General features: G+C 45.1%; 1 protein-coding gene and 1 non-coding gene across 2 annotated transcripts; one reads left to right on the top strand and one right to left on the bottom strand.

The window, feature by feature from the left end:
* Positions 1-8,188: 8,188 nt before the first annotated feature.
* Positions 8,189-16,504, bottom strand: LOC130381635 (uncharacterized). The gene is made up of 2 exons (XM_056589334.1): positions 16,307-16,504; positions 8,189-11,041 (listed from the first exon to the last, which is right to left on the bottom strand). Exon 2 carries the CDS (start codon positions 11,029-11,031, stop codon positions 10,030-10,032), a length of 1,002 nt encoding a protein of 333 aa, XP_056445309.1. The 5' UTR covers positions 11,032-11,041; positions 16,307-16,504; the 3' UTR covers positions 8,189-10,029.
* Positions 15,764-15,882, top strand: LOC130381879 (5S ribosomal RNA). The gene has a single exon (XR_008895505.1). It is a non-coding gene; the product is annotated as a 5S ribosomal RNA (ribosomal RNA).
* Positions 16,505-21,603: the final 5,099 nt, after the last annotated feature.

The following is a 21,603-nucleotide window of genomic DNA, read 5'->3' as shown; positions in this document are numbered from 1 at the left end:
CTTCCTCTTCTTCTCCTTGTCGTCCTCGAGTGCTTCCTGGTGCTTCTCCTCCTTCTGGAGCTCTTCTGGGGGGGGGGGGGGGGGGGGGGGGGGTGGGGAGAGGAGGTGAGATGGAGGAGGACTGCATACACTTAAAAACACGCAGAATCGCGATGGCGTTCTCAAGACACACACTTGTGTGTCTTGAGAACGACACACACTTGTGTGTCAGTACACACACACTTGTGTGTCAAGGTTCTGGAGGTCTTCTTGTGAGAGACAGGAGGAGGTGAGAAAGAGTTGACCATACGCTTCAAAACGTTGATTGCGTTCTCAAGACACACACACTTGTGTGTCGCTAGAACACACTTGTGTGTCGAGTAATGGGGGCGATTTTTGTTCGTTTTAATAAAAGACGTCGGTTGAGACATTATGGAACAACTTAGAGCCGGAAAATAAGTAGCAATTGTGTTTTGGGAGGAAATACTGCAGAAGTAATGAAGCATTGTGAGGATTGTTTTAGTTATTTTACAAACAGTGGAGGTCGGTAACGGAGCAAACAAGACAGCGAGGAAGAGTGTGTTACGATATGAAGCTAGGGAAAGAATCAATTTCACCAGTTTGGGGTATTTCTGTACGAACAGATAGGGATCTGAAACTATTTGGGGCCATTGACGCAATTAGTTTCATACCCCATAACGATAGAAATATCATTGCACATAATAACAGTTATGGCATAATACACTTTGTTTAACCAGTTGGACAATTTCTTTGTTGTAAGCGATAACTAGCAGTCATGTTAGGTCTCAAATTACAGGTTATTTTCTCGCCCCTCTTCTAAGTACTTAAGTAGGCTATACTTTAATCGTCTTCATCATCTCCGACTGCACCGTCAGCATTTGTCTATTCTAGTCTTCCTCACTCAGAGGAAACCCGCCCACGTTTTTGCTTTAAGATCCTCTGCTCAGTGAACACAGTTGGCGCACACATAAACACAAACAGACACACACACACACAAATAGACGCACACAAACAAACAAACACAGTCTCTATTTTAGGACAGACATGAAAGAAAGAAGAAACATCTCTGCTCAGTAAGGCTGTCAATCTTTGAATGACACTCTCTCACACACACACACACACACACACACACACACACACACACACACACACACACACACACACACACACACACACACACACACACACACACACACACACACACACACACACAGACACACACCCACCAGAGGGATCCATGACCTCCTCTATGAGCGGGGGCAGACGCAGTCCGTCCATGCCGTTAAGAGGCGGTAAGTTGGGATGATTGACGAGCCGGGACGTTGTCCTGACGACGACAACGACAGCAGCCTCCCCAGCGCCTGGTCAGGGAGACGGGACCCCCCACGGGACCCCCCCCGAGGTCAGCTGGTCCCTGATCAGAGGGACGGAGGCTCGGAGGTTGGAACGGACGGAACCAACGGAGAGGGGGAGGCCGAAGCGTGGGGGAGACGGCGGGGTGGCGGTGGTGGGGGGGAGAGAGGGGGGAGAGAGGAGGGAGAGGGGGGGGGTCTGTGCGTCACTCTCCGGGCCGTTCGCTCGGCTGCCAAAGCCCCATCATTCCGGAGACACGAGAGACCGACAGACAGACAGAGCGCTGAGGAAGACTGCGGGGAGAGGGAGATGAAGGGGGTGAGGAGGAGGGGAGGAGGGGGGAGAGAGAGAGAGAGAGAGTGGGGGGAGGAGGAGGAGGAGGAGAGGGTTAGACACACCGGGCAGGTATAACTGCGACATATCAGCTCAACACGTCCGCAGGTCACTCCGGCTCATCTGGATGCAGCGCCATTCCCTCTCTCTCTCTGACTGTCTCTCTCTCTGTGTATGTATGGTCTCTCTCTCCTGCGTGCTCTCTCCCATCGCTCTGAATATGACCTTCCTTTCTTTGTGTTCTCTTCTCTGTAGTTCTTGTCATTGGAGTATTGCACTGTGTGTATATTTTATCATAGTCTATTTTGCTTTGCAATTATCTCTCAATCCTTTGCTTTGCAGTGTGTTTGAATAATTTAGCTTAGTTGTTTTGCTAGGTATCGCTCTTAAATATCTCTCTCTCTCTCTCTCTCTGTCCCTCTCTCTGTCCCTCTCCCTCTCTCTCTCTCGTGCAGATAGTGCACCTGATCCGTATGCTCTCCTGCAGTTGTCAAGGATGTATATCTTCTAGGCATGCTACATGACTAGAAACACACACACACACACAAACACACACCATGCCACACAAGCCACCACACACACAGAAATACAGGGTAAGTATACCGGGTAAATACCTTGAATGAAATCCAGATCATGCAGCTATGTACAGACGGCTGATTGTGCTGCAGTTTAGAATTTCATTTCCTCTCCGTCGGCTAAGCTCCACCCCCCTCTCTCTCCCTCTCTGACTCTCTCTCTCTCTCTGGCTCTTCATCTCTGCTTCTGTCTCCCCTGCCCCCCTAGCTCGCTCTCTCTCCCCCTATTTGCGCTCTCTCTCTCTCTCTCTCTCTCTCTCTCTGCTCCCAACACTTCTATTAACGGTGTGTTTGTGTGCTGCGCTGTTTGCCGGAAATGTCTCACCCAAAGACACCCTCACACCACTTTCCCCATCGCTGTGTCCTCACACACACACACACACACACACACACACACACACACACACGCACGCGCACACACACACACACACACACACACACACACACACACACACACACACACACACACACACACACACACACACACACACACACACACACACACACACACACACACACACACACTCATACCTTTCCTGGAACACCTGAAAAAACAATATTCCACATCTCAGTTCCACAATCTTCACAGAGGTCATGGTTATGTTTTATCCACAAATATCATTTTTATCAAAAATATTATGCCGCAACAATGGAGACTTGGGCGATGCACCCAGGCTCCATTCAACACGTTCCTCCCCCACTAAGTTACATTAATTAGTTAGCTCGACCTACCGCTGCCAGCTATCGCCCTGAGGGGCGGGACTATGGAAAGGAACTCAGAGAGAATCAACGTCAAGTCACTTCCTGTCAGTCCCTGTATGATTTGCTATCCCCGTGAGGCCTACCAGAGTTTATGAAAGACCCAGGCAAAATTATTTTATGGATTTAAAAATGTTTTTATTGGTATTGTTTAAAAAACCTAGTCATCAATTCTAGGGTTGGAAACAGCATCCATATCAAAGGTCTGTTATTCATAGAGGCGGTCCGCAATTCAGAAATAACAGGCTGCAAAAAAATGCCGCAAATTGACCAATCAGAATCGAGCATTCAACAAAGCCGTGCGTTTAACAATGGTGATGTTCAATCCACTTAGCGTTGCCAAGTGATCTGAGGATAAACACTGCCATGTTCTGGACGAACTCACGGCAGGTAGCGAACACTGACAGACAGGAAGGTGTGTGATGACTCACCCCCCCCCCCCCCCCCTCCTCCCCCACACACACACACACACCACCACCATCGGGATGGAGGGGGGGGGGGGGGGGAGAAGCGCTCAGACGAACTCTGAGTATCCCTCGTGCCTTTGAAGCGGTCGCTAGGCAACAGAAATCTGCCCCAATAACATTAAAGGCAAGCTGGATGAAAGTGCGGAAAGATCGGAGAGCTGAAACAGATGAATATGCGTGCGTAGCGCAACACCCCTGACAGCTAAGCCATGTGTCTCAGCTTAGTTGAGGCCAGTGGGTACAGCCACAGCTAAAAGCTGCCCAAATCCCCCCAAAATATTATTAAAAATAGAATACCATATTCTGTTAAAAGCATGTCAGGGGCTGGCTTTCATTCATTTTCGGGGACAAAGTTATGCTGTTATTTTTAATAAATGTTAATAGTGATGTTATATTATTTAATACTTCATATATGTGGACATGCATACATCTGATTTTGGGTAGGCCTATACCAGATCTCATATTGGAAGTATTCATGACCAAGACCTAGATCATATAATGTCTTCATGCCATTCACTGAAAGATAAGTTTTCCTGATATATCTGCCCCCTTCTCATCTGCAGAAGAAACTGGCAAGTTAATAAATTATTGCAATGGTCTGCTAATAGATTATGAATTAGTAATTCTGGGAGAATCTGGATCTAGTTTCTACCCCCAAGAAAAAAATAAAATAAACAAATATATAATGATATATATATATATATATATTCATTTTGATATTATTGTTACATAATACCATAGCAGAGATAATAAAATAAGGGGGAAATAAATAAATAAATAAAAATATATACATATATATATTTATATATATGCGTACATAATTAAGAATTCTATAAGAAATGACAAGAACTTCTAGTCATACCCCCTCTGCTTTGCCTCACTGCAATATGAGTTATGTAAAGGGGCTTGGACGCGGAAGATGACTGTGCATCCCGGAGGATGGAGAGAGAGAGAGAGAGAGAGAGAGAGAGAGAGAGAGAGAGAGAGAGAGAGAGAGAGAGAGACGGTGCACCGTCAACCACCAGAACGCCTCGGAAACAAACCGCTTACATAATGAGAGCTGCACCGGTCCTCTGTGGGAGGGGGGAGGGGGCGGGGGGGGCGGCCACGGAACGTAATGACAGGGGAATGGTCTCATTTAGTACAACAATGTGTAATCGAGGTTATGACGGGGTTAAACACACAAACACACACAAACACGTACACCCATTTTTTTCGTTTTTTACTGTTTAAGCAAACACTGGACCTAAAGGCAAAATTAATGAATGAGTGAATGAATGAATGAATGGACGGATGAATGAATGACTGATTGAAAGAATGACATATCTATGTAGACTTCCAAGGATTGCAGACTGAACGATGGGACGAGTTGCATGACATGTATCATTTGCTATATTGTCCTATAATAATGTCAGTGAAAGGCTTCTCTCCTCTGACAGCTCAGCCAGCTGCAGTATGCACTTGAGTGAATGTTTGTGTGTGTGTGTGTGTGTGTGTGTGTGTGTGTGTGTGTGTGTGTGTGTGTGTGTGTGTGTGTGTGTGTGTGTGTGTGTGTGTGTGTTTGTGTGTGTGTGTGTGTGTGTGTGTGTGTGTGTGTGTGTGTGTGTGTGTGTGTGTGCGTGCGCGCGTGCGTGCGTGCGTGCATGCAACCATGAAAGTGTTTGTCTGTCTGTGGGCACTCCAGGCACTGAGATATGACCTGGATTTATCCATACTGTTGCAGATTCTGCTCATTAATAAAACACAGCAGCCAGTGGAGCCGAGTGGGGCTCATTACCGCTCACCAGAGAGGTGAATCGGGAAATAAAAGGTATCACTTAAGGCCGATATATGCTCTGTTTTAGACGTAACGCGTAAGCACGTAAGATACATAACCCCCCCTTGCGCGGTAAAATATCCCCCCTTACGTGCTTAAGTGCGTCGCCCAAAATTCCTGACTATGTGACTAAAACACTACGGCCCTACGCAGCTCGCAAAGACTGTGATTGGCCAGCTAACCACATCCTTTCAGGAGTCTCACATTTCCGGTTGTTCAGAGTGTGGAAAAAGACCGCCAACCTAAACTTAGCTACTGCTACTCTCGTCGAAAATACTGGAAGTGCATAAATATAAACAAGCCAGCGATTTCCACTTCCACGCCCACAGATTTGTTCGTTGCTCCCCCTACTGTTCTGGCGGAGAATCCCCTTGCAACACGCGCAATCCTTAAGGAACCTTAAAGGAACCGTAAATCAAAACTTGTCTAAAACAAGTCCCTTGTGTAAATTACGTGCTTACGTCTCTGCGTCTAAAACGACCCTAAATCGGCCTTGACCCTATACCTAACCCCTGGAACCCACTTTCCAACGAGCCCCCAACCACCTCCCTACGCCCTTCCTGTCAACAGCTGCGGTGTTCGGTACAACCGCATGTCATATATGACGTGAGCCGTAGCGTTTTTTCTCACCAAAATCCTAAATTCCGGAGCTACGGCCCGCCGAATATGTAGCGCTGGCCATAGCAAAAATCAATGTCTCCGGATGGGAAGCCGCTAGGGAGTCGGGGCCAGTTCCCCTGGAAGCACTCATCCACATCTTTCCAACGAGCCCAAAACCACCTCCCTACGGTTTTCATATGTGACGCCGGCCATAGCGTTTTTTCACACCAAAATCCAAAATCCCGGAGCTACCGGTACACAGGAACGCTGACCCTGACCCCAACTAACGTCACCCCCACAAAAGTTTTAACGGGAACGTCCATCGTAAATGTTAAAATGCCTTAGTGGAAGGTTGTAGATACTTCCTTCCAACTCTGGCGTTTTCCGTGACCCCGGATTAAGTGAGGCGGGTGCGACTCCCGAGTCTCTCCGACCTTCCGTTCTGGAGTTGTGGGACTTGACATGGCCCCGCCAGGGTAACACCCACTTCCGGTGGTCGCAGAGAGACTCACTTGATACCGTTGGAAAGCCCTTCCCCAAGTAAGTATGCAAAAGTATCATTGCCTGGTCGATAGAACCTGGTAGGACATGGTACATTTGTTGTTTCCGTGTCCCCATGTAGTTTATTATCAATTTGGCAAGTAGTAGGAAGTAATGTGAGAAACCTTTTGATAAATGCTATGTGCTCGGCTCGACCAACTAGTTAAAAAGGAAACATGCAAGTCACGCAAAAGGGAGTTATCGGAATCAATTACGCTATTCCAGACTGTCGAAAGTCAAAGAGTCTGGTATTACCATGCTAGCCTTTCACAGCCCCCAGGTCAGTAGTTCTATCAGAGAATGTCTAATATGAGGAGAATGGGCACTCGCGGGTTAGTTCCGGTTTTCTGGACTGGTTGCAGTAATAATCTCTGACCACGCGGGGCGCTCGTAGGCGAGTCCAGAATGAATGGGAGCCAACAGGGTTTTATCCTCAGAATCCACTTTTCTCACAATGTAATTTTTTGTCAAGTAATTTGAAAGTTGCTATCAAAAGGTGGGGCTAAGATAATAAACTCAGCTGAATATTGCATTTTTTAAGGTCACGTATCTGTTCTAAAAAGGCGTTAAAAACATGCGATGACGTCACACATTGTCATACTGTCAGATGTACTGCTTTACGGCAGTTTCTAAAGCACTTCCCTTTTCCCGCAACGATAACACCAGCTGTTGGAGGTAAGGCTTTTTTTTTTGCTTAATACCCTAGTTACAGTTTTAGTGAGCTAATGTAAAAAAAGGAAATGCCTCTTCCTTTCTTGATCTCTACAGTCGGACCTTGATGCTGTGACAACGGACAAGTCTTCTTCCTCTGTCCTTTTCCCCTGCCTCTGTTCAGTATGTTCAGTGTTGTTAAATCATTTCTCTTTTTTTTTTATTAGTTACTGTTCTTATTGTGTTCTTGTTAGTGTGATGTTTGAATAAACTTGCCTGTTACAATGTTGGTATAATGTTTGTATAATTACTGTTATACAGATTCAGATTCAGATTCAGAAGACTTTATTGCCATGACATGTAAACACGTTTGGAATTTGTTTTAGTACAGTGGAGATCACAACAGGACAGACAAGACAGGACAAGACATTGCAAATGTAAATAAATAATATAATAAATATAGAGTGCCAAAGTGCAGAGAGCTCACGTGATTGGGTACAACAGACCATTAGATCACTGGATCACTGAGTGGGGTAACAACTGTTACTGTTTCAATGTGACCCAGACCATATTTCTCATTTAACAAACATGTGTAGCTTATAATGTGTTGCAGGGCAGAGCAATTATATTCAATGGCTTAAAACAAACCCATCTGTAAAGATCAGTGAATGCATAGAAATCAATGACAAGTGGTGTAGATGGTTTTCCCTCTGTGCAAGGTCATTAGCCCAAGTCCTACAAAATAACGACTGTAATAGCAGATGTTGAAGTTGTTAAATCGCTAACTAACCATTTGTATGGAACAATCGGTTAAGGTAAGTTAAGTGCTTGAGTCTCGACACTTTAGAGAATGTCTAGCGCGCAACTTGAATAAGCCATGTGCGATATTACCTGGTTCCCACGCAACTTTCCTTACCAGGTGAAGCCTCAGGTAGCCTAGGACCATTCATACAGGAGCAAGCAAGAACGTTACCTTTTTCTGTCCTTGGGAAACGAAAAGACGGACAATCCGTTTCCACTGTAAGTGCAGTTTATCATTGCACATTTACGAGGCATTTCTTTTTTAAACTATCTTTATTCTCGAAAAATAGACAATGACAGATGAAATGATATTGAGCGGGACATTGACTGTATTATTTAAGGTGGTCATACCGTACCTACCATGTATATAACACATTGAACATTGAACACAAGAAATGGAAGAAATTCCATTTATGCCCATGTACTTTCACCATACATACTATCTAAAAAATAAAAGGGCCTGCAGGAAAATATAAATACAGTACGCAAAAATTGAGTTAAGACGTTTCTGATTGCTCTTCAGCTTCAGATGCCGTCAAGAGGGGTCTCTGGTCGTAATCAGTCGCAAGTCCGTCCCTGACCAATCAGCATTCATTAGCAGAATGCTAGCGTGTATGGCCAACAACGGCCCAAACTGTAAGAAATCGAAAGGACATAAGTACTCACTCGTTTGACTTTTGAACCATAATCTATATTGAACTTGCGGAATCTACAATAAAATTTGCGATATTTCAACGACAAGCAGGTGAAAGAGGCATAATTAGCCGTCTAGCCCCATAGACTCCCATTCAATCTGGACTCGCCCGCGATCACCCCCAGTGGATGTCTCATGGAACTACAACCAAAATCGGTACAATGGGGCGTATAGGGAGTGCCCAGGCTCTTCGTAGACGGGCTCTGGTTCTATGCAGCCGCTCGAGGAAGGGCTCTGATAGTGAGGAGATGAGAGGTTTGGCCAATAGGTGAACTAAGGACACGGGTAGTGTTTGCTTTAAGTAGCCTCGCCGACAGTAATGTTTAGTTGTTCTGACCAGCAGCATATCAAAGACCTCACACAGCTTTGGCTAATAAATCACACTTGATTAAAGAAGTTTTCTCTTGACCGCCTGAATTGGATGACAATGTCAGAGAGTAGCAATCAGAAACCAAATAATCGAGTCGGAAAACAAGGTTTCACTTTTTCTTTGGTTTTCTTTTACTTTTCAATTCAAAAGAGTATTATAAAAATGGCTCCAATAAAGTGGTGTAACATTGATACAAAAATTACATAAAATAAGATAAAGGAAGATAAAACAGAGATTATAATCTGATGGCCCAAAATCGAATTACGCGCTTCAACGCCAGAGAGGTTGGCGAACGGGTAGCCTCCCAGGCACAGTGTTCATAGTGGTGAGTCCAGATGGAGCAGGATAGCAGAGTAGGTAGTAAGTTGTAGACAGCGGGCGCCCCAGGGGAAAATAAGCAAGGACAGCAAAAAGAGCTCTTGGCCAGAGAGAGAAAGAAGTCCCTCCATGTTGGATATGAATACATTTCAGTTTGTGATACATGAGGTCACATTGGATTACATGTGGATTTTATTACATAGTGACACCGCACTGATACAGTGTGCGATCGCCGATAATTACAGCAAATAACATACAAGGATCAACACATATTAGGATAACATAAGGCAAGTTACAGAAGCCTGTTCAGTTTAATTAAGTTTAACAGCAAAGCATTAGTTCTGCATGAAGATGAGCTGTATTTATGCTTTTTGTGTTTCTGGATTCAGAATAACATGGTTGTACATTGATTCACATTAGAATCAGCATTCACGCATATTTTGGCAGGTTATTGTAGGGTGTCACATACAAGCATCATGGAGGGAGAAATTATGGCGACTGCAGTTGTTGGAACTCGTTGCTCTGCTTTTAATTGCTTTGTGGCCTTGCGGATACCGCATATTTTGACCGGATACGACCACCGGATCTTTTCCCAATTAGTGGTATTTGCGCTGAGATAGATTAACCGCTATGCCAGACGAGCCAGATTTCCCACTACTAGGGTTCTCATCCACAAAAGGTGGCAGCATTGTACTTTCAAAGATGGTGATAGGTGGGCAGCTTGTCCTGGAAATGTACTAGGCAAGGGCAAATTATGCTGATGCTTTGGACATTTTCGTTATCTTTTGGACCTTTGCCCTACGATCTAAGCTCACTCTAAAGGCAGAGCGTATCTCCAAGACTGAGGTATCAATAGGAACTAGGATCTGAGCCAGTGTGGTGCTCCGATCTGAGCTTCGTTGGACATTATGCTGGATTTGCAGGTTGATATATCCGTCAGATGTCATCCCCTGGTTGTCAATGCGAAGAGACTTTGATCTCCGCAAATTAGATCTTCCCTGGCAACCCAAAGCAAAGTCATTGCATTCTTCGATTAAATTCAATGCGTCATTATACGAATTATTAGTGGGTTTCATTATTTTATCCGTTGGCTCTACTGTGTAATCGCTTCCCTCTATAATGCAGTTTTCCCTTATGTCTGTTGCTCGTTTGAAGCGAGAAACATCATGACATGTCGGGAGGGATAGAATTTGTCCACAGTAGTCATAGTCATTGTTGTCTGTTGTGTAGCACCAGCTATAGCTATAGCCATGGCTCCCACATTCATGACCTGACCGACAAGGTGTGCCCTTGTAGGTGAGGTTTTGACTAGGAGAGCAGTAGCCCCAGCTGTTTTTAGTATAGCACCAGAAGTAGTTCTCGGAATACGTGCAGTTATCAATGCAGTTTTCCAAGCTATAGGTTAGCTGAGCGACTTCTTCTTGACATATTCTAGGAACCACAAGTCCACAGTAGTCATAGTCTCCGTTGTTTGTTGTGTAGCACCAGCTATACTCATAGCCATAATGTCCACATTTATGATCTGACCGACAATTTTCACCTTTGTAGGTCTCGTCTTGCTGAGGAGAGCAGTAACCCCAGCCGATAGCAGTTTTGCACCAGTAGTATGCCTTAGACTCATAATACTGACATTCATCAACGCAAGTTTCACCATTATAGGTTAGATGATTTGTTTCTGGACCTCCAGAGGCAGGCCATGGGGACAAGCAGAGCAGGAGGGCGAGGAACAGAGTAGGACATCTTTCATAGGCCATCTCAGCTCGACTAAAGAGAGGGAAGTGGAGGAGAAAAAGGAAGAGAACACAGTGAGATAACTTGACAACTTTAAGCAGGGATATTGTATGAGTATTAAGTCTGTAAACTCATAGTGGGGTGGCTTAATAAACAACAAAGACAATGCCATGATCGGCAGGATTAAAGCACCACCGTTCACATGGTGCTTCTTTGAGACTTACTGAATGAGTTTACCAATGAGCCCAACAAAGATTTTGAAAAACATGAAGGTTGTTTCAGAAATTATGTTTAACAAAAAAACTTAATTCCAAGGAATCACCATTGCATGTGTCTGATGATGATAATGATGATGAGAAACAACTGTTTATTCTACGCAAGGATGGATTACTGCACGGGCAAACCGGTCACATGTCCAGGGGCCCAGGGGGGCCCTGAAGCAGAACTTCAGTGTGAAGTCGGTGTTAGTAACTTTTAATGTTGCATTGTCAAAGCAATCAGTAGAGAAATACAAAAATTCAAGCGAAAACAGCAATATTAGCCCTATTACTACTGAGTAAATCAATAAAGATCACTAGGGGCACTATTTCAGTTTGTGAATTTGAGAGCGGTCACTCACAGGTCACAAACAAGGCACTGTGATTTAAACATGGAGCAACGGCCAACGGTTGTAACGGTGAACTCTAAGTGGAACAGCTAAACAAAAAAAAAAGAAACAAGAGAAAATGTATTTGCTGTTGAATTTTATTGAGGCCGCCGTGCCTGCGCAGTTACTTCAGTTCAGTTACTTTACTTAGCTGATCCGTCACTTTCTTATTGAACAGCCTCTAGAAAATTATATTTGTCTGTTCTTAATATTATAAACTAACGAAATTTGTTGAAATTGACAAAAATGGCAACCCTTGTAAATCCTGTTTGGTTTAAATAAAGATACATTTATTTGTATAATATTTTTAGGGCGGGGGGCGCTGCGGAGTCCGTGCTCAGGGGCCGATATCTCATAATCCGTCGATGGCTGTACGTAGCTAGGATGGGGTAGTTTAGAATAGTTCATTCCTATAGACACAAAATCTGAATTGAAAAGCTACCTTTTATGGGTTATGTCATGTTCTTTCAGAAAAGGTAATTGAATATGGAACGCTTTTAGCTTACTTTATTTGGTAAAGTTTCGGTATGGTAATTATGAAGCAAAAGGAGAGGAAATGATGTAAACACAAATGTAAACACACATGTGCAGAGGCGTGTCTAGGTTTTTCCAATATCCGGGGCTTATGCTGCGTTCGAGTATTCTCTGCGAACCGACTCGCAGAGAATACTCGATTGAATTTTGATCAAAATGACATAAGCATTTGATAATGTAGGAAAGAGCAGAGAATCGTACATAATCATGTGCATAGATGTACCAAAGCATTTGCAACGTGTTCAAATAAACGAGAAACTGTTTTTTTCATGTGCACAAGTGACACACTGATGTGAAGATTGAACAAATATTTGCAAATATGCAATAATTTGGTGACCTACGACGTTTGGAAGAAAGTCCCGAGAATCCCGGCGGGCGCGACGCTAAAACAACTTCAACAGACCACACACGTCTGAGGTAAGTAGAACCCTTTGTCTTAAAGATTAGATCTGCAATAGGATTAGTTATAAGAACATTTAGGTGTAAGTTTGTTTTAGCCACCGTCCGGTCGTGCTGCTCCAGAGGTCTAGACCTCGACTTAAAAAGCATAACAACACGTGTAGATCAACGGTTGCAAGGAACTCTGAAGGCCCAACCTCCCCCTTTCTTTACACTTGAGTTGTTTTTAGTACTCGTCGTTAACGATCGTTCTTGGTACAGGTTGAGAGGTGAAGCCCTCCACTATCGGTCTCTGTATAGATCGGGCCAAAATAGTATATTAACGAGAGTTATCTTTCACTTCTCCGCTGAGGCCGGCACGGTCTGTGTTCCTAAGCAGTAGCACCATAGCGGACGTTCGGAGTGTATACTATCTTATCTGCCGATCCGCTAAATTCCACCCTAGGCTGCATGCTTACATTTTACATTCAAGTCTGTTGGTATTTTGTTATTAAAGACGATGAATTATTAAAGGTAAAAGACCCCCTGACCCCCTACACACGTGAAGTCCCCACCGCCCCCCCTCCAGGCCCCCTACACACGAGCACCCCCCCACCCCTCACACGCCTCCCTCCCCTTGAAACCTTTTCATCTCCCTCTTAAGATCCCGTCCAACACCCCACTCCCCCCCCTCCGCACCCCACCTTCAAACACTCTCTTCCCCCTACCCTTCCTTATTCATATTGCTTAAAGAAGGCCACTCGCCTTTCTATTGTTAGTTAAATTGAAGTTCTGTGTGTCTGGGTGCTGAAATACACGGAGCCAGTCCCTCGTTGATATCGGCAAAACACGCAAATATTTGTGTAGGTTGTAATCAATGTTTTTTGATTCACCAACATTAATAGTTTAAACGTTCTGTAAATGTTCACATTTGTACTAAATTTGTTCTTCCTCTTCAGGCCTTTGCAACCCAAGCAGTGGTGGATGCCCGGCATTCATGGTTTTAACCGGTGCACAAGGCGGGAGTTAGCTAACGTATATGCACGTTTGATGTGGTATGCAAAAGGTGGCGCAATAGGATGTTGTGCAGAGAATAAGGCGTATGCACGTTTGATGTGGTATGCGATGTACATAGGAGTGAATCAAAGTGTGGTTCAAATTCAAATTTCCGGGATTTATCTACGTAGAACAATCCGGATTTTCCATGTATGGTAATGGTGCAACATTCTCTTCCGGAGGGTAACCAATCACAACGGAGTGGGGTTGGCAGGAGGGGGGCGAGGGCGCGGAGAATGACGAAGCCGAGTGTTGACAGAGAATGCTGAAAGCGCCCAGATGAGAGGAAGAGTTCCCGAAAATCGACATCGTTTTTTGTGCTGTGATTCTTGTCAGGCTGCTCTATAGGAGTCATTGATAAGAAATAAGAAATTAAGACCAGAAAAGTAGTATAATAAGAGATCTTTAGGGGAATCTCTGCTAAGTAACCAAGGCAATTTATCCGACCAAATTAACCTGTCAGGCTTACTTGGTCCCATATGTCGGCAACAAGTGTACCATCAGAAGGTTCCTCACGATTTTGTCACAAATGTACATATATGAAGTACAAACAGAGTATATTTTGACTAAGGATCTAAGATTAAATGATGCAAATAAAATAATTAAATGAATTACTATCTATTGTTATCGTGGAAATCTATGTATTCTATCAAAATCTCCCTCCCTCCCAACTACTCTCTCTCCCCCTCCCTCTCTCTAGATCTCTCTCTCCCCCCCTCCCTCCCCCTCTCTCTAGTTCCCTCTCGTCCCCCTCCTCCCTCCCTCCCCCAAAAACTCTCTCCCCCCCCCCTCCCTCTCGATCTCTCTCTCCCCCTCCCTCCCCTCTCCCCCCTCCCTCTCACTCCCAAAAACTCTCCCCCTCACTCCCTCTCTCTAGTTCTCTCTCCCCTCCCTCCGCCCTCTCTCTAGTTCTCTCACCCCTCCCTCCCCCCTCTCTCTAGTTCTCTCTCCCCCTCCCTCTCTCTCACTCCCAACCACTCACTCTCCCCCCTCACTACCTCCCTCTCTCTCTTTCCCTCCCTGTCCATTTCCAACCATTCTATCTCCCCCCTCACTCCCGCTCACTAGATCTCTCTCTCCCTCCCTCCCTCTCTCTAGTTCTCTCCCTCCCACCCTCCCTCTGGCTCTCACTCCCAACCTCTCCCCCTCCCTCCCTCTCTCGAGCTCTCACTCCCAACCTCTCCCCCTCCCTCCCTCTCTCTAGTTCTCTCTCCCCTCCCTCTGTCCCTCACTCCCAACCACCCTCCCTCCCTCCCTCTCATTCTCTCTCCCTCCCTCTCCCCCCTCTCTGTCTCATACTCCCTCCCTCTAGTTCGCTCTCTCTATCCCCCTCCCTCTGTCCATCACTTCCAACCATTCTCTCTCCTCCTCCCTCTCTCTCTCTAGTTTTCTATTCCCCCTCCCTCTGTCCCTCACTCCCAACCACCCTCCCTCCCTCCCTCTCATTCTCTCTCCTCCTCCCTCTCTCTCTCTAGTTCTCTATTCCCCCTCCCTCTGTCTCTTACTCCCAACCCCTCTCTCTGCCCCCCTCAAACGACTACTATCATGTCCTTCGTTTTAATTTGGGTCACATTGATGCCCCGTTTACACGAAGGGAAAACGCAGATATTTCCACTTGGTTTGGGCCCTCATTTACACGAAAACGCAGTTTTTGTCACAGAAAAACGATCATTTCTAAAAACTCCGGCCAAAGTGGAGATTTCTGAAATGTGGTTATGTGTTGTCGTGTCAACGGGGGGAAACAGGGTTTTAGGTTCTGAAGCGTCACATTATGCGCCAGGAAATGCTTAACGTCATATGAGCGCCCTATATTTACAGTTTGTTTGTTACAGGAAGACGCTTGTGTTATTCGTTGTTGTTGATTCTGCGGATTCTGATTGGCTTGCATGGCTTTAATTGCGCTCAACGGCGTATTTATGCGTTTTGATGTAAACGACAACTATTTTGAAAACGATGTTGTGTGCACAATGTTATTTTTGAAAACGGAGGGGGGGAAATATTCGTTTCTATAAATACCCTGCTACGTATAAACGTGGACCGAGACAAATTTATCACTTGAATATTAAAAGCAAAGTTCAATTCACGGCTCAGAAAAGATTAAGCGTGAAACAGACAAATTCCACAATATTACATCAGAATATTTCTACGGCCTTACCACCATGGACACGCCTGATCTCGTCTGATCTCGGAAGCTAAGCGTGGTCGGGCCTGGTTAGTACTTGGATGGGAGACCGTCTGGGAATACCAGGTGCTGTAAATGGTGTTGGGTGGTTGCCTATAGGTGGCACTCTTCCCTGTGGCCTCTTCAATCATCAATCCCGATGCCCCAGTGCAGTGACGGGGACACTGCTGTGGAAGGTGCCGTCCTTCGGAGGAGACTTAAAACCGAGGTCCTGACTCAGGGAGGTCATAAAAGATCCCAGGGCACTTATCGCAAAAAATAGGGGCTGACTCATTAATTCCCTCACTCTCCACCTCAAGCTGGTGTGTGGTGAGCGTGCATCACCCAAGTGGGTGCTACACACTGGTGGTGGTTAGTGAGGTTCCCCCATCACTGTAAAGCGTCATTGATTGTCTAGAAAAGCACCATATAAATTCAATCCATTATTATTATTCTTATTATTATAATAGTAATAAACCAATAAACTAAAGATAATACGAACTGCAGTAAACTGTAGACTTACCTTATCTTTTCTGTGATGAAAATGTGTTCTGCCTTATAAAGTATAAAGTTATAAAGGTATAAATGAAAGAGAAAAAAAGGAGGATAAAGTGCTCCTAAAAAAAGTTTATCAATGAAAGGGATTCAGAGTGGATTCAGAGGAAAATCGAGTTCACGGCTGCTCACTGAGAAAGACTGAAGTTCAAATTAGGAGGGAAAGTTCAGCATGAGCAAAATAAAGTACTATGACAGGTGGGCCAGACAGCTATTTAAATAGCTCAGAGGAACCTCCCCCTCTCAGCAGGCGGCGTCACGTGTTTTCAGGGAAATTTGATTGAAGCCTTGGAAGGGAAGTGATTGATTACAGACAGAAGGTATTTGTTTACAATAGCCTTCCTCCCTCCCTTCCGATCAGTACCTCCGCTGATGTGCTTCCTTGCACACAGCATCAACATGGTGCTCAAAGATTAATTTTTCGACCACAGTCCCAAGAAATTTATACTGCTGCACCACTTCGACAGGTTAATCGTTCATTAAAACAGGGGAGATGACAGATGGAGATTTTCTAAAATCAATGCAGACCTCCTTTGTCTTTGCCACATTAATATTTAAAAAGGATGATTCACACCAGTTCAGAAAATCACTCCCCACAGGACCATGTTCAGGACTGTCAATGCTGAAGAGGGACACAATAACCGAATCATCATTCAAATGTGGCGCCTGTCATGTCTGCTTCGGCATTCATTTGTGTATGAAAAAAATAAAAGAGGTGAGAGGGCAGCCTTGGGGGGGATCTGGTGGAGGAGAAAAGGACATCAGATAAAACACCATTCACCCTCACCCGTTGGGACCTCACTGTTAAAAAGTACATCAACCAGCAAAGCAGGCCAGCATCGATGTTAAAAAGGCTCTTCAACCTATCTGCTAAAACATGGGACTGGATGCAGTTAAAAGCCGAAGAAAATTCTATAAAAGGCAGTCGAACAAGGGACCTGGCCTCCTCGAGGTGTTTGAAAACCATGTTTAAAAGCGTCCCCGTCTCATAATCCACACCTCTGCCCGACCTGTAGGCAAACTGAAGAGGGTCTAACTTATCCTGTACGGTGCCAGAAATGCATTTTTCACCAGCTTTTCAAATAATTTCATTGCTAGGCATGTAAGTGCAACTGGCCTGAAGTCATTAATTGCCTTTGGTGTTTTGTTCTTAGGCACAGGGACAATGATAAAGTCCTTCCAGTGACAAGGGACCTTATGCAACTGTAAGGACAGCTGGAAAATTAAGCAGAATATGTTTGCCAGCTGCACAGCCCAGTTTCTCAGCAATTGACCTCCAATGCCATCTGGACCAGGGCCCGGTTTCCCGATGACGTTCACTCTTAGAACGCTTCCAAGACTCCTACGTTTAATACTAATAATCATGCATTTTATTTGTAGAGCACTTTACATTCGAAAATCTCAAAGTGCTACAGAGTTTAAAAGAAAAAAAAAGGGTGGTTAAAACATATAATACATATAGAGTAAAATAAATTAGAAAGTCTTAAGGTTTTGTTTAAAAACAGCTGTAGTCTGTGGGGCCTTCAGGTGGTCAGGGTGGGCGTTTCCCATAGTCTAGGGGCAGCAGCTGAGAAAGCCAGATTGCCCATGGTCCGGAGCTTGGTCATAGGTGGTATAAGGGTGTGTGTTGATGCAGAGCGAAGGGTGCGTGAGATGGTCTTGGGGTGAGGAGCTCCTGGAGGTAGGGGGGGCATGTCCGTGGATGCACAGGTGGGTGAGGAGGGAGACCTTGTATTCAATTCTGATTGTGACAGGGAGCCAGTGAAGGGATTTGAGGAAGTCTGGTGTTGGACCATTATGATTTAAAAAATGACTTCTTGGGGAGCACTATAGGCCTACCACTCAAGGCGAGGTTAGCATCGAAGCAGAAATAAAGAACTTTCTGAGCCCCTGGATTTTGGAAAGTTGTTCCCCCACCTGCCAAGTTATCACAGAGGTATTTGCATCACGGCAACGTCGGTCCCCTCAGAGCGGGTGTTTTCGGCGGCTGGACTGACGGTCACCAGGCTGTGGTCGCGTCTGACCCCAGAGCACGTCAACATGCTCATCTTTCTGAACCAAAATCCGTAGAATGGTTGGTTAAGTTATAACATGATTGTTTTTTTGATATTATTATTGTTATTATTTTGGGAAGAAACTAGGGTTGTGTTTATTTTTAGTTATGTTTATGAGCACCAGCTCATAAACAGCAGATTGGCTGCCGTGCATCACCCAAGTTGGTGCTACACACTGGTGGTGGTTAGTGAGGTTCCCCCTTCACGGTAAAGCGTCATTGATTGTCTAGAAAAGCACCATATAAATTCAATCCATTATTATTATTATAATAGTAATAAACCAATAAACTAAAGATAATACGAACTGCAGTAAACTGTAGACTTACCTTATCTTTTCTGTGATGAAAATGTGTTCTGCCTTATAAAGTATAAAGTTATAAAGGTATAAATGAAAGAGAAAAAAAGGAGGATAAAGTGTTCCTAAAAAAAGTTAGGAACACTTTATCTGCTAGCTGCTCACTGAGAAAGACTGAAGTTCAAATTAGGAGGGAAAGTTCAACATGAGCAAAATAAAGTACTATGACAGATGGACATTGGCTGGAGTTTTTCGAGCCCTGCCCGTTCCACAGATGATTGACTTGTTTAATTTTCATGTCAGTACTTCAAACTCAGTGGCTGTAAGTGGGTTATGATAAGGATTTCAAGTAATTTTGCAAAAATGGCCAAAAAAGCGAATTTAATAAATAACTGGAACTAGTTATTTTAAATGAATGCATGCACAACACTATATGAAAATATCAACAAATTGGCAACCTCTGCGCAACATAACCCAACTGCCTCTGTACTCTGATATCTCAAACACAGAGACTGGGAAATGCACAGACTGCACAAAACTGCGAAAGACAGTGGCTTTATTTGAAACGAGACTGGCAGCATTAGAAAAATGCAAAGGTCTCTTCCAGGATACACTGCCGATGGGTGAGTTTGCTGAGCTCACTCAGACAAATACACAACAAGATGATCAAAGCTACTTTGTATCCTTCCCGAAGCTGGACAAGCGAGAGACAGTTCCAGCTGCGTCTCACTGGCACAGCGTCGGCGCTGATCCAAAACAACATACCAAAGTGAATCAACAAGTTCATTCAACACCAAATGCTAAGCTACCCAAAGCTAAAGTTGCATGTATCAGCCGGATTAGCCTGTCACTGAAGTTAACCCTGCCGCTGAAGAACCGGTTCCTGCCACTTCAAAAGTCCACGAACGCGCCTGCCACCCATGCACCCCTGAGCCCCGAGATGCGTCCGGACAAACAGTGGGGACAGAGACCGACCATGAACCTGTTGCCAGAGAGGCGAGCTGTGCATGCGTCGGCCACCTGTGCACCCCTGAGCCCCGAAATGTGTCCGGACGGACGGTGTGGACAGAGATGGAACAAGAACCAGTCGCCATGGAGGCGAGCTGCGCATGCGTCGGCCACCTGTGCACCCCTGAGCCCCGAGATGTGTCCGGACGGACGGTGTGGACAGAGATGGAACAAGAACCAGTCGCCACGGAGGCGAGCTGCGCATGCGTCGGCCACCTGTGCACCCCTGAGCCCCGAGATGCGTCCGGACGGACGGTACAGACAGAGACGGAACAAGAACCAGTCGCCATAGAGGCCAGCTGCGCATGCGTCGGCTACCCGCGCACCCCTGAGCCCCGAAATGTGTCCGGACGGACTGTGCGGACAGAGATGGAACAAGAACCAGTCCCCACGGAGGCGAGCTGCGCATGCGTCTGCCACCGCCACCTCAAGCCAACAAGGGCCCATCTCACAGAAAGCAGATGAACCAGACACATCGATTATAGGAGACTCCACCATCAAGGATATAACCGGTAAGAAGATCAAAACATGCTACTTCCCAGATGTGATGGTTAGTGATATCAACCAGAAACTAGCCACAATCATATTGGAAAACCCCAAAATCTCACAGATTATTGTGCATGCAGGACTTAATGATATTAGAAGAGAACAGTCAGAACTTCTCAAGAGGGATTACACTGATCCATTGGATACACTGGACAAAATCACTGGACACAGTCAGGGCACAGGTTGAGGAGTAGCGAGATTACAGCCTCCCTCACACATGTACTCTGCCACTATCTGACACACAGATAGCAGACAGACCACAGATCTTGAAGAGAATCAACAGCCTGCCCGACGTCATGGACACCGTGCCTTCCACCATCGATAACGCTGGCTTGGCGAGGAACGGCCACCTCCCTCCTCTGCACTCCCCCATCGACGATGACCTCCAGCCTCATCTCTCCCATAGCCACAACAACAACTCCAGTTCCAATGTCTCCTCCCTTTGCGATTTTCCAGCCGAATTTAAGAACCTGGAATATGTTGGCATCAAACTTGCATCTGTGTCAATGGGTTCAGCCGTAGACACAGTATAAAGGAAGTTGTCTGTCTGTCTGTCTGTCTGTCCGTCCGTCTGTCTGTCTGTCTGTCTGCTCGGAAGAAAAGGAGGATAAACGGTTCCTTAAACAAGTACTTAAAGAAAAGGGATTCAGAGTGAATTTAGAGAAAGATTGAGTTCACGGCTGCTCACTGAGAAAGACTGAAGTTCAAATGAGGTGGAATAATATTTGAATTTAAGGGAATACTGTAAAGGTCTTTCAGATGTTAATGAAGTTTGCACACACATGAATGTTATCTTAATATTAAGAGACTAGTGTAACTTTCTTTAATTTGTGAACATGGAAATTGTACTGCACTCATGTTAATATAATTGTGTAATAGTGCAACCAAAGCAAAAGATGTAGTTTTAGGTGCTGAAGAAAAAAAGCGTTACAACCATATCTGGTCTCCCCTAAGATGTTGGACCCATAACGAGGCCTGCTTGAGTCTGAACCGACAACCTGAAACAGGTTAACACATCGGGTGAAGGAGGAGGAAAACACAGCAATCCGCTCTACTCAATGTGCTTAATGTTTCAGGTTTGTCCTCCTCCCGTATGCCATGCCGCTCTCCTCTCGAGAGCAGGAGGTGAACCAGGACTTTGTAGCAGAAGGATGTTTGGGTGGGTTCACGACCAGCAGTATTATTCGGCAAGGGACTGAACTTTGTTGCTGTCCGAGGTGCTACCGCCTCCTACTCCTGTGGAGGCAATTGGCTGCCTATAGATCCTCCACAATTAATATAAATATACATATCGATATCTATTGATATAGATAGATATACTTCTGAGAAACACACAGCGATTAAGAACATTATACAGTATAC

Source organism: Gadus chalcogrammus, chromosome 4 (genome assembly GCF_026213295.1).
Source record: "Gadus chalcogrammus isolate NIFS_2021 chromosome 4, NIFS_Gcha_1.0, whole genome shotgun sequence".
Classification (NCBI taxonomy): domain Eukaryota; kingdom Metazoa; phylum Chordata; class Actinopteri; order Gadiformes; family Gadidae; genus Gadus; species Gadus chalcogrammus.
The sequence above is the reverse complement of the archived record's forward strand: the minus strand, read 5'-3'. Positions and strand labels throughout refer to the sequence as shown.

What these genes read in the sequence shown, in the direction of transcription:
- LOC130381635 (XM_056589334.1), bottom strand. Translation starts at nt 11,031, where the DNA reads ATGGCCTATGAAAGATGTCCTACTCTGTTCCTCGCCCTCCTGCTCTGC.